General features: G+C 38.5%; 1 protein-coding gene across 1 annotated transcript in view; it reads left to right on the forward strand.

Annotated features, from left to right (window-relative positions):
• CCDC38 (coiled-coil domain containing 38) overlaps positions 1-22,791 on the forward strand; it is a 61,474-nt gene that overhangs the window by 11,775 nt on the left and 26,908 nt on the right. The window contains exons 3-7 of the mRNA XM_036760712.1: positions 658-725; positions 4,535-4,698; positions 4,816-4,896; positions 8,714-8,871; positions 13,806-13,883. Of these exons, the coding sequence (XP_036616607.1) occupies positions 658-725; positions 4,535-4,698; positions 4,816-4,896; positions 8,714-8,871; positions 13,806-13,883 (549 nt within the window). The remainder of the gene's footprint in view (positions 1-657; positions 726-4,534; positions 4,699-4,815; positions 4,897-8,713; positions 8,872-13,805; positions 13,884-22,791) is intronic.

A 22,791-nucleotide genomic window follows, 5' to 3' on the forward strand; every position in this document is an offset into this window, starting at 1 on the left:
TTGGCACGCTACACAGAAAAGAGCCTTGGCTCAGAGGAGCTGGGTTTTAATTCCAGACATTAACTAATACTTATGATACCTACCACTTTGGTGATCTTGGGTCATCTGAAAAATGAAGGGGTTGGACTAGGTGGCTTCTGATGTTCCTCCCAGCTCTAAATCTATGATTAATATTTCTTTAACAAACCAGTCCAACTTTAAAGTGAGTCTCATTGGTTTGTAACTTCACTAGCATCTTCATTATTACCAAGTTTTTGAGAGTCCAAGAAGGGGGGAAATGCCATGTAAGTTCCTTTAAAGAAGGTACTAGGGGCAGCTAGGTGGCACAGTGAGTAGAGCACCGGCCCTGGAGTCAGGAGGACCTGAGTTCAAATCCAGCCTCAGACACTTCACACATGTACTAGCTGTGTGACACTTGACACATGTACTTAGCTATGTGACCTTGGGCAAGTCACTTAACCCCAATTGCCCTGCCCAAAAAAAAACAAGAAAAAAGGTATTAAATTTAGTGAACACTTGGACGCATGCAGGTATGGCATACTAGGTGTACTGAGTATATATTAATAAGAGTCATGTAACCATTTGACCTAAAATTAGTGCTGATTAACTTGGACTGATACTGACCTCAAGCTAAATATATTTTAATTATCTTAAAAGGAAGTGCAGACACAAGAAAGACCATACAAGAATTTATTCGTGATCAAAGAGAAAGGTTTTTGCTGGAGGTAATAAATGAAATATATTTTTCCTATAAGCTTAGAGGAGAACTGTTTAATAGCATTGCCAGTTGGTGTTTTCAAAGCATTTTGCATTTAACAAATTTGTAGTCACTTTGCTCAAAATTGTTGGTCAGTCATTCAGTCGTGTCCAACTCTTTGTGACCCTGTGGACCATACTGGCCATGAGGTTTTCTTGGCAAAGATACTGGAGTGGTTTTCCATTTTGCTCAAAGTCAGTAATAATAACTGACCTTCACATTACGTTTACTATGTGCCAGGCAGCGTGCTCTGTAATTAACTTATATTAGTTCTTTTCCTATTCTAGTGTGACTGTTCCCAACCTATGAGCCACTGACCCCAAAGAGTTGTTGCAAGGAGTTTGAGGAAGCTTAGCTGCAAAAAAGCACCAGCCATTTTATTAAATGACTCAGTAGAATAGATAAGCAAATATGACTTGTGTAAATTTGAATGTAGGTAGATGCTGTTGTAATCAAATACAAACTCACTGAAAAGGTCACTGAATTTATAGCTCTTCATCATCATGTATTTTTTCAGTCAATGTATGCTAGCAATACAACTACTATTGTGTAGCATGAAGAATTATGAAGGATTTTTTGAAATTAAAGGAGTCCCCATACTGGAAAATATTGACAACTATTTGGGGGACCCAGCAGGCCAGAGGGAAACCATAATGTATAGGTATGCTATACTAGGTTCTCCCTAATATGGAGAGCCATCTAGAGTATAATTGGTTCTGAGCTCTCATTCTCCATTAATTCTCCCACAGGGGACTCCTGTCTGATAGTACAGATAAGGAACAGAGAAACCACTACATACTCTATAATTGTATTTTTGTTGTTGTTCAGTTGTTTCAGTTGTTTCAATCATGTCTGACTCCTCATGACACCATTTGGAGTTTTCTTGGCAAAGATACTGGAGTGGTTTGCCCTTTCCTTCTCCAGCTTATTTTATAGATGAAGAAACTGAGATAAACAGGGTTAAGTGACTTGCTGAAGGCCACATAGCTTGTAAGTTCTGGGGCTGGATTTGAACTCAGATCTTCCCGACTCTAGGTCCAGTGTTCTACCCACTGTACCACCTAGCCACCCTATAATTGTATGTCCTACAATTACTCCGCTTTAGATCATTAATAGTGATAGTTATGGATTTTATCCTGGACCTAGAACTTATGTTTGGAGCAAAACCATACAAAGAAAAAGCATGATTGTTTCATGTCTACCTATGTGTATGTTATGTATGTGTATATATGTATTAAATATATGAATAGCTACTGTATATATTTATATAATTATATACATAAGAGAATTGAAGACCAAATAGTGGCTAATATGACAATAGGAAGGAATAATTAGTAAAGTATATTATTAGCAAGTTATATTATATATATTAGCAAATATATCCTGTATACATTTCTATGATCTTGTTCATCATTTGTTGGGTTTTAGTAAGATATTCTGTGCCCAGGAGCAAATGAAAATATGCTTGATTTTCATAAATATGTTTAAATTTCATATAACATATTTCACAAAAGGGAACCAGATTCAGTCAACACTTTTTTGTTGCTACAATCAACATACAAGATTTTATATAAAATAAACCTTAACAATGGAAATATAAACAGGACCTTGAATTTAGTAATAGTTATTCCTTGTGTTGGTTTATGGGTCTTTAACCTGTATACTTGTCTATCTGCCTACATGTCTGCCCACTTCAATTTCCTTCACCTTTGACAAGGATGCCCTATAAACGTTGAAGTGTTAGAAGACATCTCCTTAAAGCTAAAGTGAAGTGAAATCTCTTAGTGAGATTTCCTGAGGCCACTGACAACAAAAAATGCTTCTGGTATATATTCTGTGTTATCTCAATGACCGCTGATTAGGCAACATTATCAGAAACCATGATCTCCTGCTTATAGAAAGAAAGCCCCTTCTTTTGGGAAGCTTTTCTTTGGGAAAATAGGCCCCTGCAATGGAAGTGTCATCATATACCATCTTCCTTTTTATGACAGAGTGGAATTCTCTCTCCACTCTCTGGAAATGTTAGGATAAAAATGAAAGGTATTGCCTCAATCAAGTGAGTATTAGAAAGCATAGTACTCTGCTATAGATTCAACATATTTTATTGATGTTCAGAAATTGTATTAAAATATACTCATTGTTGAGAATTGGCATGCAGGACTATTTTAAAAGTATGCATTTAGTTTATAACCACAACTTTAAAAATTAAATGACTCCACACATATTGTACAATTTCATTTTTATTATAATTTTGTCATATTTTTTAATGCCATAGAATTCCTATCCGCAGCTGAAGACTCCTAGAAATGCAAGAGGGTTGTTAGTAATGAAGAAAAAAGATGTTCCAGACAAAGCTGCATTTTGCCATCCCAGTAACCCACTCTGAACCTGCTGAAAACCTCCTACCCAAAACTGGACCCAAGCAGTGCATCCTTTCTCCACACTTCTAGAGTCAATATTCTTGAGGCATCTAGGTTTTGCAGTTGATAGAGGCTGATAGGCTGGGAGTCAGAAAAGCTTGGGTTCAGATACTACCTTGGTATTTATCAGCTGTTGGACCCCAGGGAAATCACTAAACCACAGTCTCCTAACTGCAAGATGGAAATGATAATAGCGTCTACCTAACAGAGATGTTGTGAGGACCAAATAAGATAATATATGTAAAGGTTGAGGGGTTTTTTTGCAGACTTTAAAGAGTTATTATTATTATTATTATTATTGGATTAAAGCAAATCGGAGAAGTATGCTCCTCTGGAGCTGGTAGCTTTCATAACCACAAGCAAGGTAGTTGTTTTTTTTTTAATGTTGCCTTTAATACCAGAAAAAGAAAATGTTAGTGCCAGAGACCCCAATAATAACTGGACTATCAAAATACGCAGGAGTATGAACTTTAGGAAACACAGAGCTGACATTAATGTGGTGCTTTATGGGACAGCTTGGTGGCACAGTGGATAGAGAGAACTCATCTTCCTGAGTTCAAATCTGGCCTCAGACGCTTACTAGCTGCGTGACCCTGGGCAAGTCACTTAACCATATTTGCCTCCGTTTCCTCATCTGAAAAATGAGCTGGAAAAGGAAATGGCAAACCACTCCAGTATCTCTGCCAAGAAAACCCCAAATGGGTCACAAAAAGTCAGACATGACTGAAATGACTCAGCAACGACAACTCGGCACTTTATTGTTTGGCAACAAATCCTGTGGGAGAGAAGGAAACTGTCTTGATTCCCAGCCTGGTGTGATGACCCTTTGCTCTGGAAGTGACTTAAAAAAAAGTCTAATTAGCTTCTTTTTGTACATAGGTCACTGAAGCATCTTATTTTCCTGTGCATTTGTAAAGTGGTTGATAGATTCAAATGTGAGAGCAAAACAAAATTGAAATGGTTGAAATTCACTTATTTCACAGAATCCTAAAATCACGTGTTTGTCTTGAAGAAAGTAAACCTTAAAGTGCTATATAGATATGTTTTATTATAACAACAACAATAGTAAGTATTATTATTATATTATTACTATTATTATTATGGCTGAATGCTACCTAAGAGATGGCCAAATCTTATTCTTGACCTTTACAGATAAAGATATCAGGACTCAAAGAAATTGAGAGATTTGCCCAAAGATCACACTTCCCAGTGTTCTGAGTTTCTGGAAGCTGTTTTTTGTGTTTGCTTATTTGTTTGTTTTCCATTTTAGTAGCTAGCGTTGGAAGGATGAAATAAATTGGTTTGACATTTACCTGGAATAACATCATCAATATTTCTTGTATCTTTGTCTTCATAGTACACATTAGCAACCCAGAGGAAAACAATAATGGAGCTTCAGAGATGTATGGAGTTAAAAGAGCAGCAATTCCTTAACGCAGAAAAAAGACTTCAAGAGGATGCCTTTGCTTTTGAAGAATTTCTCCGAGAAAATGACCAGAAATCAGTAGATGCTTTGAAAATGTTAGCATCCTTTATATCACTAAATTACCTATTTTTAAAATGTTGTATTGCAAAGTGTGGTTTGGTATAGTGTTTGTTTAAACACCAAAGCAAAGCTATTTTTTTATTGCCTTTCAGAGCAGCACAAGAAACCATTGGCAAACTCCAAATGGCATCAGAGCTAAAGAAGGCCAACTTGGAAATCCAGGTTGTGAAAAGGTGAGGGTGTCCGGGAGCCTCTGAACATCTTCTACTTCCAGTAAGATATAAGATCTATGAGTACAGGGATGGTTTTCACACTTCACCTTTTATATCCCCAATGCCTAGCACACTGTCCTGCACATAGGAGGATCTGAATAAAACTTTGTTGGATTGAGTTGGTTCCCTCACTTAGACTGTAAGCTACCTGAGGGAAGAGACCTTGTCTTTTCCAAATGTTTCATCTCTTCTAACCTCCAGTGCATTGTCCTTACATCTGCTCACTGTGGGATGTTTGTTCTTGGTGTGGTGGTAGTAGACATAGTCATGAATCTAGGCTGCTTTTTGTGACTTTAATGTCATATTTAGTCATCTAAAAGTGATTTAACTTTTGGGAATATCTGGAAATATAACCAGGCTTTACTGTGACAAAATTCTGGGAAGAACAGTTGGGCTTAGCCATTAGTGTCATAGTCCACTCCCACCACTATCACAATTGACATGCTTCTCCCGCAATATTTCACCAAGTCTTTTAATTTTTTTTTTTTTGCAAGAAGCAGTATTTTGTTACAGAGGCAGAATTTTTCTGTATCCTCAAAACTGAATGTAGCATGTTTCAGATAGAAACATTTTTAAAATTCCATTTCCTCTTGCTAGCAAGATCAAGTGTTTGACCCAAGCCTTTTTATGACTTAAAAGTAGAAAATCCCCTTTAACTCCAAATAATTTCTCATCAACAACCTGTATCCCCTCCCCCTTCAAACCATATTAATTTGCCACATTCCAAGCAAACTCCAAAGAACTCTGTGAATCTGAAACACCAAGGCTTCTCTCAGCCCCGAAGATCTTCTGGATCTGCCATGTTAAAGAACGTACGGCAAGAAATCAAGAACAAATAGACTCGGTAGAAACGTGAGGCTTCTCTTTCTTTCCTCCTCAGTCCCATTTTGTCACCAGGAAATATACCCCAAGCTCTCGGATTATGAAACTAAATAGAAGAGTCCATCACCCAGGGTTTCAGGACTAGTGTCAATCTACATACCAACAGCATGTTAAAAAAGCAAATTGGGATGCAAAGTGCTTTTATAATGCAATATTGTTGCTAAAGGCAAGTTTTCTTTGGCACGACAGGTCCTGAAGTAGATATCAATTAACCATGAAAAAACAAAAATAAGCAAACAAAAAAACTCAGGTCTTACTGACTCTAAGCACATGATACCTAGCTAGCTCTACAAAAGTGGAGGACCTTGACTATGTTTCTAAGAATGTAGTACCAATATTCAGATGGACTGTGTTATTTATAGAAATTTTCTTTCAATCTGTAATAGTTGTACATCTGTAGAAAAAAAATGTTGTTGTTGAGTTGTTTCAGTCGTACCTCACTCTTCATGACCCCATTCCAGGTTTTCTTGGGAAAGATACTAGAGTGGCATACCATTTCCTTCTCTAGCTTGTTGTACAAATGAGGAAACTGAGGCAGGCAGGGTTAAGTGATTTGCCCAGGGTCACACAGCTAGTAAGTGTCTGAGGCTGGATTTGAACTCAGGTCTTCCTGACCCAGGTCTGGTGCTCTATCCACTGCTGCCCCAGGAATGGGATAAATGTATGGGGCCAAGTCACAGGATATATTTGGAAACACCTACCTCTATTAGATTGTGATCTCCTTGAGCACAAAAACTGTCTTTGCCTCTTTTTATAACCAAAGTGCTTGGCACAGTGCCTGGCGCACAGTAGATGCTTAAAAAATGTTTATTGATTGATCGATTGAGTGATTGATTTGTGTAGCTAGATCCCTGCCTTACTTTATTCTTTAGTTTTTCTATCTCCTTAAACTGACTGTGATGTTGCAGATAGGAGTAAATGAAGTACTGTTATGATGTTGCTCTAAGAACCAACATCACCGGGCATTTATTTCAGGTTGCTCCTCCAGAACATCCCTCATTCCTCTCCAGCATCTTGCGGGAATCCATACTCTTAGTAACTCAGGTTCTACCTCTCACAGGGTACATTTCCAGAGCTTCCTAGTTTAATTCAAATCCACAAATTTTTTAAATGTGAATTACTATTTGTGGCAATACAGAGATAAAAGCAAGTCAGTCTTTGCCCTCAAAGAGCTCATATTCTCCTGGATGATGCCATAGGTACACATATAAGTAAATACAAAGTATGTACAAAGTTGTCCAAAGTAATTTTGGGAGGGAGAAAACACTAATAACTGGGGTAGGTGGGGTGGGCATCAGGAAAGGATGAAGGAGGTGATATCTTTGCTTTACTTTTAAAGAGTCAAAGCAATCTAAGAGTGGACACGATCTAAAAGAAACAGGAATATAGACATTTTATAAGCATATTCAAATACCTAAAAAAAAGCTCTTAAAAAGATACACTCATGACTTCATATGTATCATCAATATCTTATTGCTTGCCTTCTCGAGGGGTGGGAGAGGGAGAGAATTGCAAAAATTTTTTAAATGAAGGTGGTGATTGCACATGTATTTCCTTTATCAGATTACTTATCATTTTTTGGGAGAGGGAGGGAGAAAGGGAGGGAGAAAATTTGGAACTCAAAATCTTTTAAAATGAATGTTAAAAAATTGTTTTACATGAAATTAGAGAAAAATAAAATATTATTAAAAATGAATGTTAATTTTTAAAAATGTAATTAGGAAAGTTTAATGAAATAAATAAAAATATATTTAAAAAATAAAAGCAAAAAAAAGCTATGCTCAGATGCACTGCCATTTGTAGCAATATTAAAAGGATGATGTGATCAGATTGTTCAATCACTTTTATTTTTCTCCTCATCCTACTATTAACTCATTGCCCAGTTGTATTTTTCAGGTATAAACACTCCTTCACTCTGAGAAATAGCATCTAAGAATCTGTAATTCTCTTTATATTTTTGTTAACTCTGAGCCCCCAGCCAGAGATAGCACTTCTGGCAAAATACCTCAGTGTTAGATCTATTTCTTTCATATCTCTGGGAATGTTTTCCTCCCAGTTGCTTCCTCCAACTATATTTCTAGTAAGTATACCTCAACAAATGAAGGCTGGTGTTTGCCATCCTTTATAAACGCAAAATAAACATTCAAAACAAAGAATGGTAAATAAACTTTCTCTGAGAGGAAAAAGATTCAGATTTTCATAAAGGGAGGCAGGTGCTATTATTATCCCCTTTTTACAAATAAAGAAACTCAAGCAAACAGATTAAGTGACTTGCCCAGGGTCACACAACTATAGTTAGATGTCAGAGGCCAGATTTGAAGTCAGTCTTCCTTACTCCAGGCCTAGCACTTTATCCATTGCAGCCACCTACCTGCCCTAAACTGCTTGGTGTAGTGATTGTTTTTGTTAGTTTCTAAGTAAAACCAGTGCCTAACATGCCCCCTGATACAAATGTTGGGTTTTTTTGAAAGATCTTTTGATTTCATCAATATAGGGATCCTCTATAGGAACCTCCTTTACCAATGCAAGTTGGCCCCTTCTCTTTAATGTACAATCTCAGAGTTGCCTGGGGCAGTGAGAAATTAAGCCAGCTGCCCAAGATTACATAAAGAGTACTTCAGAGTTAAGACTTGAACTCAGGTCTTCCTCACTTGAAGGCCAGCTCATTTTCTTCTGTGCCAGTAGACTCTCACCTCACACATAGCAGGCATGTAATACTTGTTTGTTGGATTGTATTTAAATGAATTAATAAGTTTGCTTAAGGCTCATATAATCTGTCTATGCCAACATATGGCTAAGAAAATGTAATTTTGCAAAGCAAGATTTCTCTTTAACTTACTATGTTTATATACTATCTCATGCTTAATGTAATCTTTGCTGTGTTTCTTTTGAATAGTGAAATTATGAAAACTGAATTCCTTCTTAAGGAGTACATGAAATATGGATGTTTTTTACTGAAATTATCTCCCAAGACTTGGCAAGTCCAGCAAACATTAAAGAAAATGAAATCTAAAGATATTTCTACAGTCCCTAGCCTTCCAAAACTAGTACCAAGTGAGTTATATTGATTCTTCAATATAGTCAATAAATATATTTAATATTCTGATATTCCATAAATATTAGAACTGCTTCAGTATTGCATATAAAAGCAATAATTTTAACTCCCTTATGTATATACACACATTTGGAAAAATATTCTCTCATTAACCTCATCAGTTCCCATGGATTTAATTATTATCTCTATACAAATGATCTGTATATGCAGCTCTAGTCTCTTTCAGGAGCTCTAGTCCTACATTTGTTGTTGTGTCTGACTCTTCCTGACCCTATTTGGGGTTTTCTTGGCAAAGATACTGGGGCGGTTTGCCATTTCCTTCTCCAGCTCATTTGACAGATGAGGAAACTTAGGCAAACAGGGTTAAGTGACTTGCCCAGGGTCACACAACTAGTAAGTGTCTGAGGCCAGATTTGAACTCAGGAAGATCCAGGCCCAGATCTGTGCACTATGGCACTACTAGCTGTCCCCCACATAACTGTCTATTGGATATTTCCAACTGGATGTTCTCTAGTCAGGTGTGTGTCGGGGCCAGCTTAAAACCACTGAGAGTCAATTATTAGATGTTCAATGTTAGCATTTACACCTCAAATATGAGCAAAACCTACAAGTTAGGGCTCTGTTTATTGTGTTGTGATTGTCTAGAATTAAGAAAGTGATGAAGAAAACGTTAACAATACGGATTAAACTTAAAAGTGTGTCGTACATATACATACACACATATTGCCTACGTATATACATGCATACGAACTTCTTGTTATGAACTTCTTGTTAAACACCCCCTGTCTGTCAGCTTCTCAAACACAGCATGTCCAAAACAACTCATCATTTTGCCCTCAGAGCCACACCTCTTCTCAACTCCCCTATTTCTGCCAAGGGCACTATTACTATATTTCAAGTCCCCGCTCCTTAGTTATCCCTGATTCCTCAAACTCCTTCCCCCAGCATATCCAGCAATCCCCAAGTCTTGGGGATTCAACCTCCCCAACATCTCTCACATCCTTCTCCTCTCCACTCATCTAGCCACAAGCTGAATTAAGGTCACTCGTCACCTCTTGCCTGGCCTATTGCAAAACACTCCTAATTGGTCTCCCTGACTCAAACTCTCTTTTCTCCCCATTCCATCCTCTACACTGCTGCAGCTGCCAACAAAATTTTCCTAAGCCATCCCCCTGCTCAGTAAACACCATTGGCTACCTCTTGTCTCTGGAGTAAAATGCAAACTTCTCTGGCATTCAAAACCCTTAACTACCTGGCTTTAAACTATCTTTCCAGCTTTACTATACTCTCCCTCACCCACTCTACATACCAGCCAAATTGGCTTTCTTAGTCCCAACAAATTACCCTGTATTTATTTCATATGTACTTCAGTATGTACGTATGGGCTCCCCCATTAATCTCCTTGAGGGCAGGAAGTTTCATTTCTATCTTTCCGTCTCCAGGGCCTAGTACATACAGTATCTGGTAGACAGTAGTCAATCAATTCTTGTTGATCAGTTGATGAATATATGTGTGAGTATGCATATAAATGTACACATACATATGTAAAAATATTAATATTCTACAGTATGGCAGGCACAAATCTTCCAGATACTATCATTATTCTAAATTCAAGCATTGTTCTGCTTAAGAGGAAAATAGTAGAAGTCCCCTCCTTCCTTGGATAGCTAACATAAGACATATTTGAAGTTACAGATATAGGAGTCTTGAACAAGTTTCACAGTATGATAAGACATACTCGGGGTAAAATAAAAGTTAATGTTTTGCTTCATTAAACAAAGCAATAATTTTTTAATCCTTGGAGATTTCTTTTCCTAAAACTACTTAGTCCCTCTATAGGGCTTAACTTGGAGTCTTTAAACTTCTTCTTTTGAGATTTTGATAACTGTGTTCTAGTATAATTGGCTTTCTTTGTAATCCTCTGTACTTTATTTTCTCCATTTAAAAACATTATTCCAAGAAGGGGTTCATAGCCCTCATCAGACAGCTCTGGGGATTCATGACACATAAAAAAAGTCAAGAACCATTCCCCACAAGGACTGTCTGTTCTACCACCTCCACCCTAAATTGGTCACAGGTGACCCATAGCAGTCAGAGATTTCCTCATTCTCCATCTCTCCCAGGCTGGCAGTGTAGGGGCTACCCACAAATCCAATTTCACTAGTAATCGGTGTGGGTGCTTTGAACTGTGCCATTTTTTTTATCTGAACTGGTTCACCAATCTGGTGGTGTTCTACTTCCAAACTTATGGTAGACACCTGATTGGCTGAGCTGTACTGATCCACAGAATTCCTGAGTTCAAGGGATCTGCCGGCCTTGGCTTCCTAGGTGGGGTGGGTGTATAGGAGTATGCCACCATACCTGGTAGACTATAATGCTTTAAAAATCCTTTCTTAATATTTTTAAAAGAGACAGCAAAGTCCCATAGTGAATAATAGAGGGTAGACTTGGAGTCAGGAAGAAATGGGTTTGAACCCCCACTTATTTAGATACTTATTAGCTATGTGACCCTGGGCAATTCACTTAATCTGTCTTGAGCCTTAGTTTCCTCACTTATAAAATAGATAATAATAATATAAATAATAATATTATATAATATATAATAATAATTAATAATAGATAATTAATAATAATAGCATCTATTTCACAGGATTGTTGCGAAGGTCAAATATAATAATATGTGTAGTGTTTGGCAAACCTCAAAGAACTGGGCACAAATTTTCAGTATTACCATTATTATTATTATTTCTATTGTTATAAACTGTTATAATCTAGAAAGTATCAGGAGGGCAACCAGGATGCTAAAGAGCCTCAAGATTGTCACATCATATTAGGACTGGTCATCCCATTAGGCCCCAAAAAGACTGCAAGATCTGTGAGCACTAGCAAACTGCTCACATGTTCAACTGATTCAACATTTTTTATTAAGTATGGATTGTGAGCAAGGCACTCTATATTAATATACTGCCTGCCTGAGATTTCCATTTTGTGTATGATGGTATTTTTTTTTTCTGCTTAGCAACATAGATTTAGAGCTGGAAGGGACCTCAGAGGCCATCAAGTATAATCCCACCCATTTTACAGATGAGAAAAGTAAGACTGAGTGAGGTTAAGTGACTTGCCCAGGGTCATGTGGGTAGTAAATATCTAAAGCTGGATTTGAACCCAGGCTCTCCTAACTCCAAGACTAGCCCCTTTACCACTGAATTTCTCAGTTGCCTGTAATCTTTAAGACTGAGACACTCCTAGGAATATTGTCGCCAAATTCCAGAGCTCCCAGGTCAAGGAGAAAATATTGCAGGCAGCCAGAAAGAAACAATTTGAGTATTATGGAAAAACAATCAGGATAACACATTAAGGGACCGAAGAGCTTAGAATACGATATTCCAGAGGTCAATGGAGCTAGGATTAAAACCAAAAATCACCTACCCAGCAAAACTGAGTATCATGCTCCAAGGCAAAATATGGGTTTTCAATAAAATAGAGGACTTTCAAGCTTTCTCAGTGAAAAGACCAGAGCTGAATAGAAAATTTGACTTTCAAACACAAGAATCAAGAGAAGCATGAAAAGGTAAACAAGAAAGAGAAATCATAAGGGACTTACTAAAGTTGAACTGTTTTGTTTACATTCCTACATGGAAAGATGATGTGTATGATTCATGAGACCTCAGTATCATAGTAGCTGAAAGGAATATGCATATATATATATATATGTGTGTGTGTGTGTGTGTGTGTGTGTGTGTGTATGTATATATAGATGTACATATGTGTGTGTCTCTGTATGTATATATGTATGTATGTTATAGATATATATAGATAGATAGATAGATAGATAGATAGATAGATAGATAGATAGATAGACAGAGGGCACAGGGAGAGTTGAATATGAAGGGATGATATCTAAAAAAATAAAATCAAATTAAGGGATAAGGGTGGAATATATTGAGAGAGAGGGAGAAAGAGGGAGATAGAATGGGGTAAATTATCTCCCATAAAAGTGGCAAGAAAAAGCAGTTCTATAGGAAGGGAAGAGGGGGCAGGTGAGGAGGAATGAGTAAATCTTGCTCTCATCGGATTTGACCTGAGGAGGGAATACCATACACACTCAATTGGGTATCTTACCCCACAGGAAAAAAGGAGGAAGAAGATAAAAAAGGGGGGACAATAGAAGGGAGGGCAGACTGGGGGAGGAGGTAATCAAAAACAAACACTTTTGAAAAGGGACAGGGTCAAGGGAGAAAATTCAATAAAGAGGGATAGGTTAGGAAAGAGCAAAACATAGTTAATCTTTTACAACATGAGTATTGTGGAAGGGTTTTACATAATGATACACATATGGCCTATGTTGAATTGCTTGCCTTCTTAGGGAGGGTGGGTGGGGAGGGAAGAGGGGAGAGCATTTGGAACTCAAAGTTTTAAAAACAGATGTTCAAAAACCAAAAAAAAAGTTTTTGCATGCAACTAGGAAATAAGATACACAGGCAATAGGGCGTAGAAATTTATCTTGCCCTACAAGAGAAGAAGGGAAAGGGGGATGGGAGGGGAGTGGGGTGACAGAAGGGAGGGCTGACTGGGGAAAGGGGCAACCAGAATATACACCATCTTGGAGTGGGCGGGAGGGTAGAAATGGGGAGAAAATTCATAATTCAGACTCTTGTGAAAATCAATGCTGAAAACTAAATATATTAAATAAATTAAATTTTAAAAAAAAGAAAAAGAAAAGAAAAATAAGACTGAGACAGTTGGGAATATTTGGAGAAATTGGCTCACTTGCTTGCCTCTCTCAGATTTTTCTCATTTTTGTTATCAAATCTTTTGCTGTGTTTTCATATCGTTTCTATCATTTGAATTACTTCATTGTGTAACACCAGTAGTCTTTCCATTGTTGATAGCTGAAGAATTTAAGAGTTTTGTTTTTCGTTTTCAATGACAGGACTAACGGCCTCGAAGAAGTCAAAGTTAGACAAAGACAGTCAAAGGAGATTTTCAACAGTATCCACTGCTGAAGACGGTAACCCTTCAAATCTAAATGACCTTGAAAACCACCATGTCAGTAGATAGTAACCTATAATATATTGGCTGCCTACACACTTCTGACTGAGTGGTTTAACTCACCATCTACATTAATTTGTCTTGGCATGACTAGTCAGAGACGAGAAGAATGGAAAACATGTATATTTGCTTTGGATCCTCCCTTGTTTTCCTTCTCCAACTCCTAAAGTGCCCTCCCTTTGTCTTCCTCAATCTGCCATTTCCATTTAAGATTTATCATTATATTTATATAGTATTTATTATATAGCATTATTATATAGTATAGTATTATATACTATATAGTATTATATAGTATATAGTATATATTTATATAGTATTTATATAGTATAGTCCTGGAAAAGAGCAAATTTCTGATTTTCAAAAAACAAAAGAGAGTGGAATCTTCCAACTATGGGTCAGTGAGCTTAACTTCAATTTCTGGCAAAATTATAAAACATATTATTAAAAGGATGATTAGTGAACCTCTAGAAAAGGAAGCAGTCATCACAGAGAATCAACCTCGAGAACAGGTCATGCCAGGCTAATGTTATTTCCTGTTTTGACGGTGTTACTAGACTGATGGATTAAGGGAATAATCTAGAGCTGGTCAGTGGTATGCTAGTAAATGACTAACCAGTTCTCTAAAAATGCACCAACACTGCTAAGTGCTAATATTTTAATCTTTGTGTAAACTTCTGGGAGTGACCTAAATATACTTCTCTGTGATCATAAAATTTGTTACAGAGAGAGGAAATTGTTGGTCTGCACCTTTATGTTTAAGTTGCATTATTGACATTCTCTCCATCATTTTCTTAAGTCTAGACAATCAAGAAAATAAATTAAGAAGCCTAAATTTGTAGTGTTTGCCAATTTCTGAGTTGTAAATACTCACACTGAAAATTTAATAATCAAAATAAGCCAGTATGAACTGGTTTCAGCATACCCCTTGGAAGGTTTAACAGGATGGTAGCCCAGCATTTGGTGCTTTTTTGAAGGAAAGATGGCAGGATATGGAATAGGTGATAGTACAGATAGATAGATTTGAAACTAATTGAATGGATGGATAAGAAAAGAGTTATAGTCATTAATGGTTCAACAAGTTCTTTTGTGCTTTGTCCCAAGTGGCACATTTTTATTAGTGATTTATATAAAGGCATAGATGGCATGCATCTCAGATTTTCAGGTGCAAAAAATCCGGGAAAAGTAGGTAACATTCTTGAAGACAAAGTCCTAGCCTAAAGGCATTTTTATAGCTTAAAATATTGCACCAGATCTAATAAGATTATCTAATAGATTACAAATAAAGTGTTTCCCTTGAATTTTTTTTAAAAAATAATTTTACTAGTATGAGATGGGGTACATGTAGTTAGACATCACTTCCACTGAAAAGGATCTGAAGTTTAAATTACAAACTCCACACAATATGTTAGCCAATAAGCTAATGTCATCTCAGTATGCTTGAGGAGAGGTATGGTGTCCTGGACTAGGCGGACGATAGTCCCACTATACTCTGCCTTGGGTCAGATCCCATTTGGCATATTATGTTCATTTCTGGGTGCCATATTTGAGAAAGGACATAGATAATCTAGAAAGGAGCCAGAGTAGCACCACAAGGATGGGGTTGGGCCTCAAAGGCTCTACGAAGGACCATTTGAGTGAAATAGGGATGGTCAGCCTAAAGAATGTGACTGGCTGTTGGAATGTTAGTAAAGGATTAACACGGTGCCTGGGATAAATGTGTCTGAGAAATCTGAACACACAGAAATGGCTGACGATAGCTGTATCTTCAATATAGAAGCCAGTATGTCCATCCCAGGGCTGGACATACCTTTGGTGTATAAAAATGAAGAACTTTTTTTGTAACAAAAGACATGTATATATTTGATCTTTTACTTCCTATTCTTTAATATAGGAAGGAAAAGCCCATCTTTTTCTTGGTCTCTCAAATTTTGACAAAAGTCGATAAGCCAGTGTATCAGCAAGCCAATAATACTCACAATACAGATGATAATTGTCAAAACGCCTATGTGATTCTGTATCACAAAATATACGAGACTCTCCACATAGAAGGTAGAAGATGTAAACCATTTATTTAGACACCAGAGGACTAGATCCCACAACCAATATGCCCAATCCATCACAGCAGCAAAGAATTCAATACACAATATCACAGCGTGGTGGCTCACCATCTCAAAACCATCCACCCCCTGCTGGGGACTTCCCAAAAACTCACAGCCATCACAATCTGCTCTTTCCTTCAGTTCTAACTGTTGTAACTGCTCTCTCAGCATTTCCTGTGATACAATTTCCTTTTTGTCTCAGCAAGCTCCGCCCACCACATGTGACTTAGGCTTCCTGTGATGTAAGCCTATTAATGGATGGGAAAGATCTTCAAATCTAAATTGCTATTACAGCCAGATAGGCAGATCAATGTGGAAGTGTTGCCCTGTACCTTACATCTAGCAGGCATTTGGGAAATGGATTTGCATATATTTATCTGTGGATATCATTGATTCCAGTAAAATATAAGCTCCCTTGAGGGCAGGGATTGCTTTGTTTTTGTATTTCCAGAATCTAGCACCATGCTTGGCACATAGTATGTTTTCCTGGTCCTGCTCATTTCACTTTGCATCAGTTCATATAAGTCTTCTCCAATTTTTCTGAAACCATCCTGCTCATCATTTCTTATAGCACAACAGTATTACATCACAATTACATACCTCAACTTGTTCAGCCATTCCCTAATTGATGGGCATCCCCTCAATTTCGACTTCTTTGTCACCACAAAAACCTGCTATAAATATTTTTGTACATATAGGCCCTTACCCCCTTTCTTTGATCTTTTTGGGAATACAGACCTGGTAGTTGTATTGCTGGGTAAAAGGTCATATACAGTTTTATAGCCCTTTTGGCATAGTTCCAACGTGTTCTCCAGAATGGCTGGATAAGTTCACAACTCTACCAACAATGCATGATTATCCCTTTTTTTCTACATCCTCTCCAGCACTTATCATTTTCCTTTTCTGTCATGTTAGCCACCGTAAGGCTTGAGGTGGTACCTCAGAGTTGTTTTAATTTGTATTTCTTATTTTTCATGAGACTAGTGATAGCTTTGATTTCTTCTTCTGAAAACTACCTGTTCACATCCTTTGGCCATTTATAAATTGGAAAATGGCTCTTATTTTTATAAATTTGGCTCAGTTCCTTATATATTTGAGAAATGAGGCCTTTATCAGAGAAACTTATAAATTTTCCCTCACTTTCCTGCTTTCCTTCTAATCTTGGCTGCATTGGTTTTGTTTGTACAAAAACTTTTGGGGGAAGGCGGGGCAGAGCCAAGATGGCAGCTGGAAAGCAGGGACTTGCCTAAAGCTCTCCCCCAGGACCCTCCAAACACCTATAAAAATGGCTCTGAACAAATTCTAGAACTGCAGAACCCTCAAAATAGGAGAGGGAAGCAGAGTTCCAACCCAGGACAGCCTGGATGGTCACTGGGTAAGGGCTATTGCACTGTGCTGGGAGCAAAATGGAGCAGAGCCCAGCGTGGGCCACGCCTGGACCAACCAGACCGGGAGCTGGGCAGAACAGGCCATAGCACCCTAAATCGGCAAGCTATGGCAGTTAACAGACTTCTCAACCCACAAACACCAAAGACAACAGAGAAGGTTAGTGAGAAAAACTGCGGGGATAGAGTAAAGAGTTAGCGGTTGGCCACTGCCCCAGGGGCGGCAGAGGTGCTACACCCCTGAGGCTGCTTCCAGAGCTACAGCTGCAGTTAGTTCTGGCCCCAGGCCCACCTGGTGGGAGGAATTAAGTGGCAGATCAGAGAAGGAGTGCAGAGCCTGCTTGAATCTAAGTCGCAATCCGGGTTGGTAGTCCTTGGGGGAGGAGGAGCGCAGGTGTGGCAGAGCTTGCTGTGTAGAAATATCTCTGAAAACAACAGCACAGCCCCTCAAGCTTGGGACAAAGTATTCTCTACTCTACAAGCAGTCATACCCTGACAAAAAGCTCAAGGGTCAAGTAGTTGGCTGGAAACATGAACAGGCAGCAAAAACAGACTCAGATTCAAACTCAGACTTTGGAATCTTCCTTTGGTAACAAAGAAGACCAAAACATACAGCTAGAAGAAGACAACCAAGTCAAAGAGCCTACATCAAAAGCCTCCAAGAAAAACATGAACTGGTCTCAGGCCATGGAAGAGCTCAAAAAGGATCTGGAAAAGCAAGTTAGAGAAATAGAGGAAAAATTGGGAAGAGAAATGAGAGTGATACAAGAAAACCATGAAAAACAAGTCAATGACTTGCTAAAGGAGACCCAAAAAATACTGAAGAAAATAACACCGTTAAAAGTAGACTAACTCAAATGGTAAAAGAGCTCCAAAAAGCCAATGAGGAGAAGAATGCCTTGAAAGGCAGAATTAGCCAAATGAAAAAGGAGGTCCAAAAGACCACTGAAGAAAATACTACCTTAAAAATTAGATTGGAGCAAGTGGAAGTTAGTGACTTTATGAGAAATCAAGATATTATAAAGCAGAAACAAAGGAATGAAAAAATGGAAAACAATGTGAAATATCTCCTTGGAAAAACCACTGACCTAGAGAATAGATCCAGGAGAGATAATTTAAAAATTATTGGACTACCTGAAAGCCATGATCAAAAAAAGAGCCTAGATATCATCTTTCAAGAAAATATCAAGGCAAACTGCCCTGATATCCTAGAGCCAGAGGGTAAAATAGAAATTGAAAGAATCCACTGATTGCTTCCTGAAAAAGATACCAAAAAGAAAACTCCTAGGAATATTGTCGCCAAATTCCAGAGCTCCCAGACCAAGGAGAAAATACTGCAAGCAGCCAGAAAGAAACAGTTTGAGTATTGTGGAAACACAATCAGGATAACACGAGATCTAGCAGCTTCTATGTTAAGGGATCGAAGGGCTTGGAATATGATATTCTGCAGGTCAATGGAGCTAGGATTAAAACCAAGAATCACCTACCCAGCAAAACTGAGTATAATACTCCAAGGCAAAATATGTACTTTCAATAAAATAGAGGACTTTCAAGCTTTCTCAGTGAAAAGGCCAAAGCTGAATAGAAAATTTGGTTTTCAAACACAAGAATCAAGGGAAGCATGAAAAGGTAAACAAGAAAGAGAAATCATAAGGCACTTACTAAAGTTGAACTGTTTTGTTTACATTCCTACATGGAAAGATGATGTGTATAATTCATGAGACCTCAGTATTAGGGTAGCTGAAGGGAATATACATATATATATATATATATATATATATATATATAGACAGAGGGCACAGGGTGAGTTGAATATAAAGGGATGATATCTAAAAAAATAAAATCAAATTAAGGGATATGACAGGAATATATTGAGAGAGGGAGAAAAGGAGAGATAGAATGGGGTAAATTATCTTGCATAAAAGTGGCAAGAAAAAGCAGTTCATTGGAAGGGAAGAGGGAAGGGGGCATGTGAAGGAGAATGAGTGAATTTTGCTCTCATCAGATTTTACCTGAGGAGGGAATAACATGCACACTCAATTGGGTATCTTACCCCACAGGAAAGAAGGAGGAAGTAGATAAAAAAGGGGGGATGATAGAAGGGAGGGCAGATAGGGGGAGGAGGTAATCAAAAGCAAACACTTTCAAAAAGGGACAGGGTCAAGGGAGAAAATTGAATAAAGGGGGATAGGATAGGAAGGAGCAAAATATAGTTAGTCTTTCACAACATGAGTATTGTGGAAGGGTTTTGCATAATGATACACATATGGCCTATGTTGAATTGCTTGCCTTCTTAGGGAGGGTGGGTGGGGAGGGAAGAGGGGAGAGAATTTGGAACTCGAAGTTTTGAAAGCAGATATTCAAAAAAAAGTTTTTGCATGCAACTAGGAAATAAGATATACAGGCAATGAGGCATAGAAATCTATCTTGCCCTACAAGAAAGTAAGGGGAAAGGGGATGCAGGGGGGAGTGGGGTGACAGAATGGAGGGCTGACTGGGGAATGGAGCAATCAGAATACATGCCATCTTGGAGTTGGGGGGAGGGTAGAAATGGGAAGAAAATTTGTAATTCAAAGTCTTGTGAAAATTAACATTGAAAACTAAAAATATTAAATAAATAAATCAATAAAATGCAAAAAAAAAAGAATACCATATTTGTGTCATAGAAGAAATTTAGTAGGACTCCTTCTTTACTGATTTTGAAAAATAGTTTATGTAGTTATTGGGATTAATTGTTCTTAAATGTTTTGATAGGGGGAGGAGCCAAGATGGCGGCTGGAAAGCAGGGACCAGCCTGAGCTCCCTGCCGAGCCCCTCCAAAAACCTATAAAAAATGGCTCTGAACCAATTCTAGAACGGCAGAACCCACAGAACAGCAGAGGGAAGCAGGGCTCCAGCCCAGGACAGCCTGGATGGTCTCTGGGTGAGGTCTATCCCGCACGGAGCTGGGAGCTGGGAACGGAGTAGAGCAGAGCCCAGCCTGAGCGACTTGGACCATCCAGACCAGAAGTCAGGCGGAGGGGGCCCTAGCGCCCTGATTCAGTGAGCTGCAGCAGTTACGAGACTTCTCAACCCACAAACACCAAAGACTGCTGAGAAGGTTAGTGGGAAAACCTGCGGGAGTGGAAGGAGTTCACGGTTCGGCTTCCAGCCCCGGGGGCAGCGGAGGTGGGGCAGCTACGGCTGCTGCTGCTTCCGGCCCCAGGCCCACCTGGTGGGAGGAATTAAGTGGCGGATCAGAGCAGGGGTGCACAGCCTGCCGAAGATCTGAGCCCAGTTCGGGTTAGGGGTCCTTGGGGAAGGAGCAGTGCTGGTGCGGCAGAGCTGGCACCTCCCCCCCAAACGTGGAACATAGAACTCTGTAGTCTACAAGCAGTCATACCCCACTGAAAAACTCAAAGGTCAAGTTAGTTGGCTGGGAATATGGCCAGGCAGCGAAAACGCACCCAGATTCAGTCTCAGACTCTGCATTCTTTCTTTGCTGACAAAGAAGACCAAAACATACAGACAGAAGAAATTAATAAAGTCAAAGAGCCTACAACAGAAACCTCCAAGAAAAACATGAACTGGTCCCAGGCCATGGAAGAACTCAAAAAGGATTTGGAAAAGCAAGTTAGAGAAGTAGAGGAAAAATTGGGAAGAGAAATGAGAAGGATGCGAGAAAACCATGAAAAACAAGTCAATGACTTGCTAAAGGAGACCCAAAAAAATACAGAAAAATACACTGAAGAAAACAACACCTTAAAAAACAGATTAACTCAAATGGCAAAAGAGCTCCAAAAAGCCAATGAGGAGAAGAATACCTTGAAAGGCAGAATTAGCCAAATGGAAAAGGAGGTCCAAAAGACCACTGAAGAAAATACTACTTTAAAAATTAGATTGGAGCAAGTGGAAGCTAGTGACTTTATGAGAAACCAGGATATTATAAAACAGAACCAAAGGAATGAAAAAATGGAAGACAATGTGAAATATCTCCTTGGAAAAACCACTGACCTGGAAAATAGATCCAGGAGAGAGAATTTAAAAATAATTGGACTACCTGAAAGCCATGATCAAAAAAAGAGCCTAGATATCATCTTTCAAGAAATTATGAAGAACTGCCCTGATATTCTAGAGCCACGGGGCAAAATAGAAATTGAAAGAATCCATCGATCGCCTCCTCAAATAGATCCAATAAAGAAATCTCCTAGGAATATTGTCGCCAAATTCCAGAGCTCCCAGATCAAGGAGAAAATACTGCAAGCAGCCAGAAAGAAACAATTTGAGTATTGTGGAAACCCAATCAGAATAACCCAGGATCTGGCAGCTTCTACATTAAGAGATCGAAGGGCTTGGAATGCGATATTCCGGAGGTCAATGGAGCTAGGATTAAAACCTAGAATCACCTACCCAGCAAAACTGAGTATCATGCTCCAAGGCAAAATATGGATTTTCAATAAAATAGAGGACTTTCAAGCTTTCTCAGTGAAAAGACCAGAACTGAATAGAAAATTTGACTTTCAAACATAAGAATCAAGAGAAGCATGAAAAGGTAATCAAGAAACAGAAATTGCAAGGGACTTACTAAAGTTGAACTGTTTTGTTTACATTCCTACATGGAAAGAGGACATGGATGCTTCATGAGACCTCAGTATTAGGGTAGCTGAAGGGAATATGCATATATATATATATATATATATATGTTTATGTATATATATAAGTGAATGTGTATGTATGTATATATCTATGTGTATATATATGTGTGACACAGGGTGAGTTGAAGATGAAGGGAAGATATCTAAAAGAAATAAAACCAAATTAAGGGATGAGAGAGCATCATACTGAGAGAGGGAGATAGGGAGAGATAGAATGGGGTGGATTATCTCACATAAAGGTGGCAAGAGGAAGCAGTTCTGTGGGAGGAGGGGAGAGGGCAGGTGAGGGGGGAATGAGTGAACCTTGCTCTCATCAGATTTGGCCTGAGGAGGGAATACCATACATACTCAGTTGTGTATCTTACCCCACAGGAAAGAAGAGGGAGGAAGAAAAAAAAATAAAAGGGGGGGGGATGATGGAGGGGAGGGCAGATGGGGGTGAAGGTAATCAAAATAAACACTTTGGAAAGGGGACAGGATCAAGGGAGAAAACTCAATAAAGCGGGATGGGTTGGGAAGGAGCAAAATGTAGTTAGTCTTTCACAACATGAGTATTGTGGAAGGGTTATACATAATGATACACATGTGGCCTAGGTTGAATTGCTCGACTTCTTAGGGAGGGTGGGTGGGAAGGGAAGAGGGGAGAGAATTTGGAACTCAAAGTTTTAAAATCAGATGTTCAAAAACAAACAAAAAAAAAGTTATTGCATGCAATTAAAAAATAAGATACACAGGCAATGGGGCGTAGA

The sequence above is a fragment of the Trichosurus vulpecula genome, chromosome 5 (assembly GCF_011100635.1).
Source record: "Trichosurus vulpecula isolate mTriVul1 chromosome 5, mTriVul1.pri, whole genome shotgun sequence".
Classification (NCBI taxonomy): Eukaryota; Metazoa; Chordata; class Mammalia; order Diprotodontia; family Phalangeridae; genus Trichosurus; species Trichosurus vulpecula.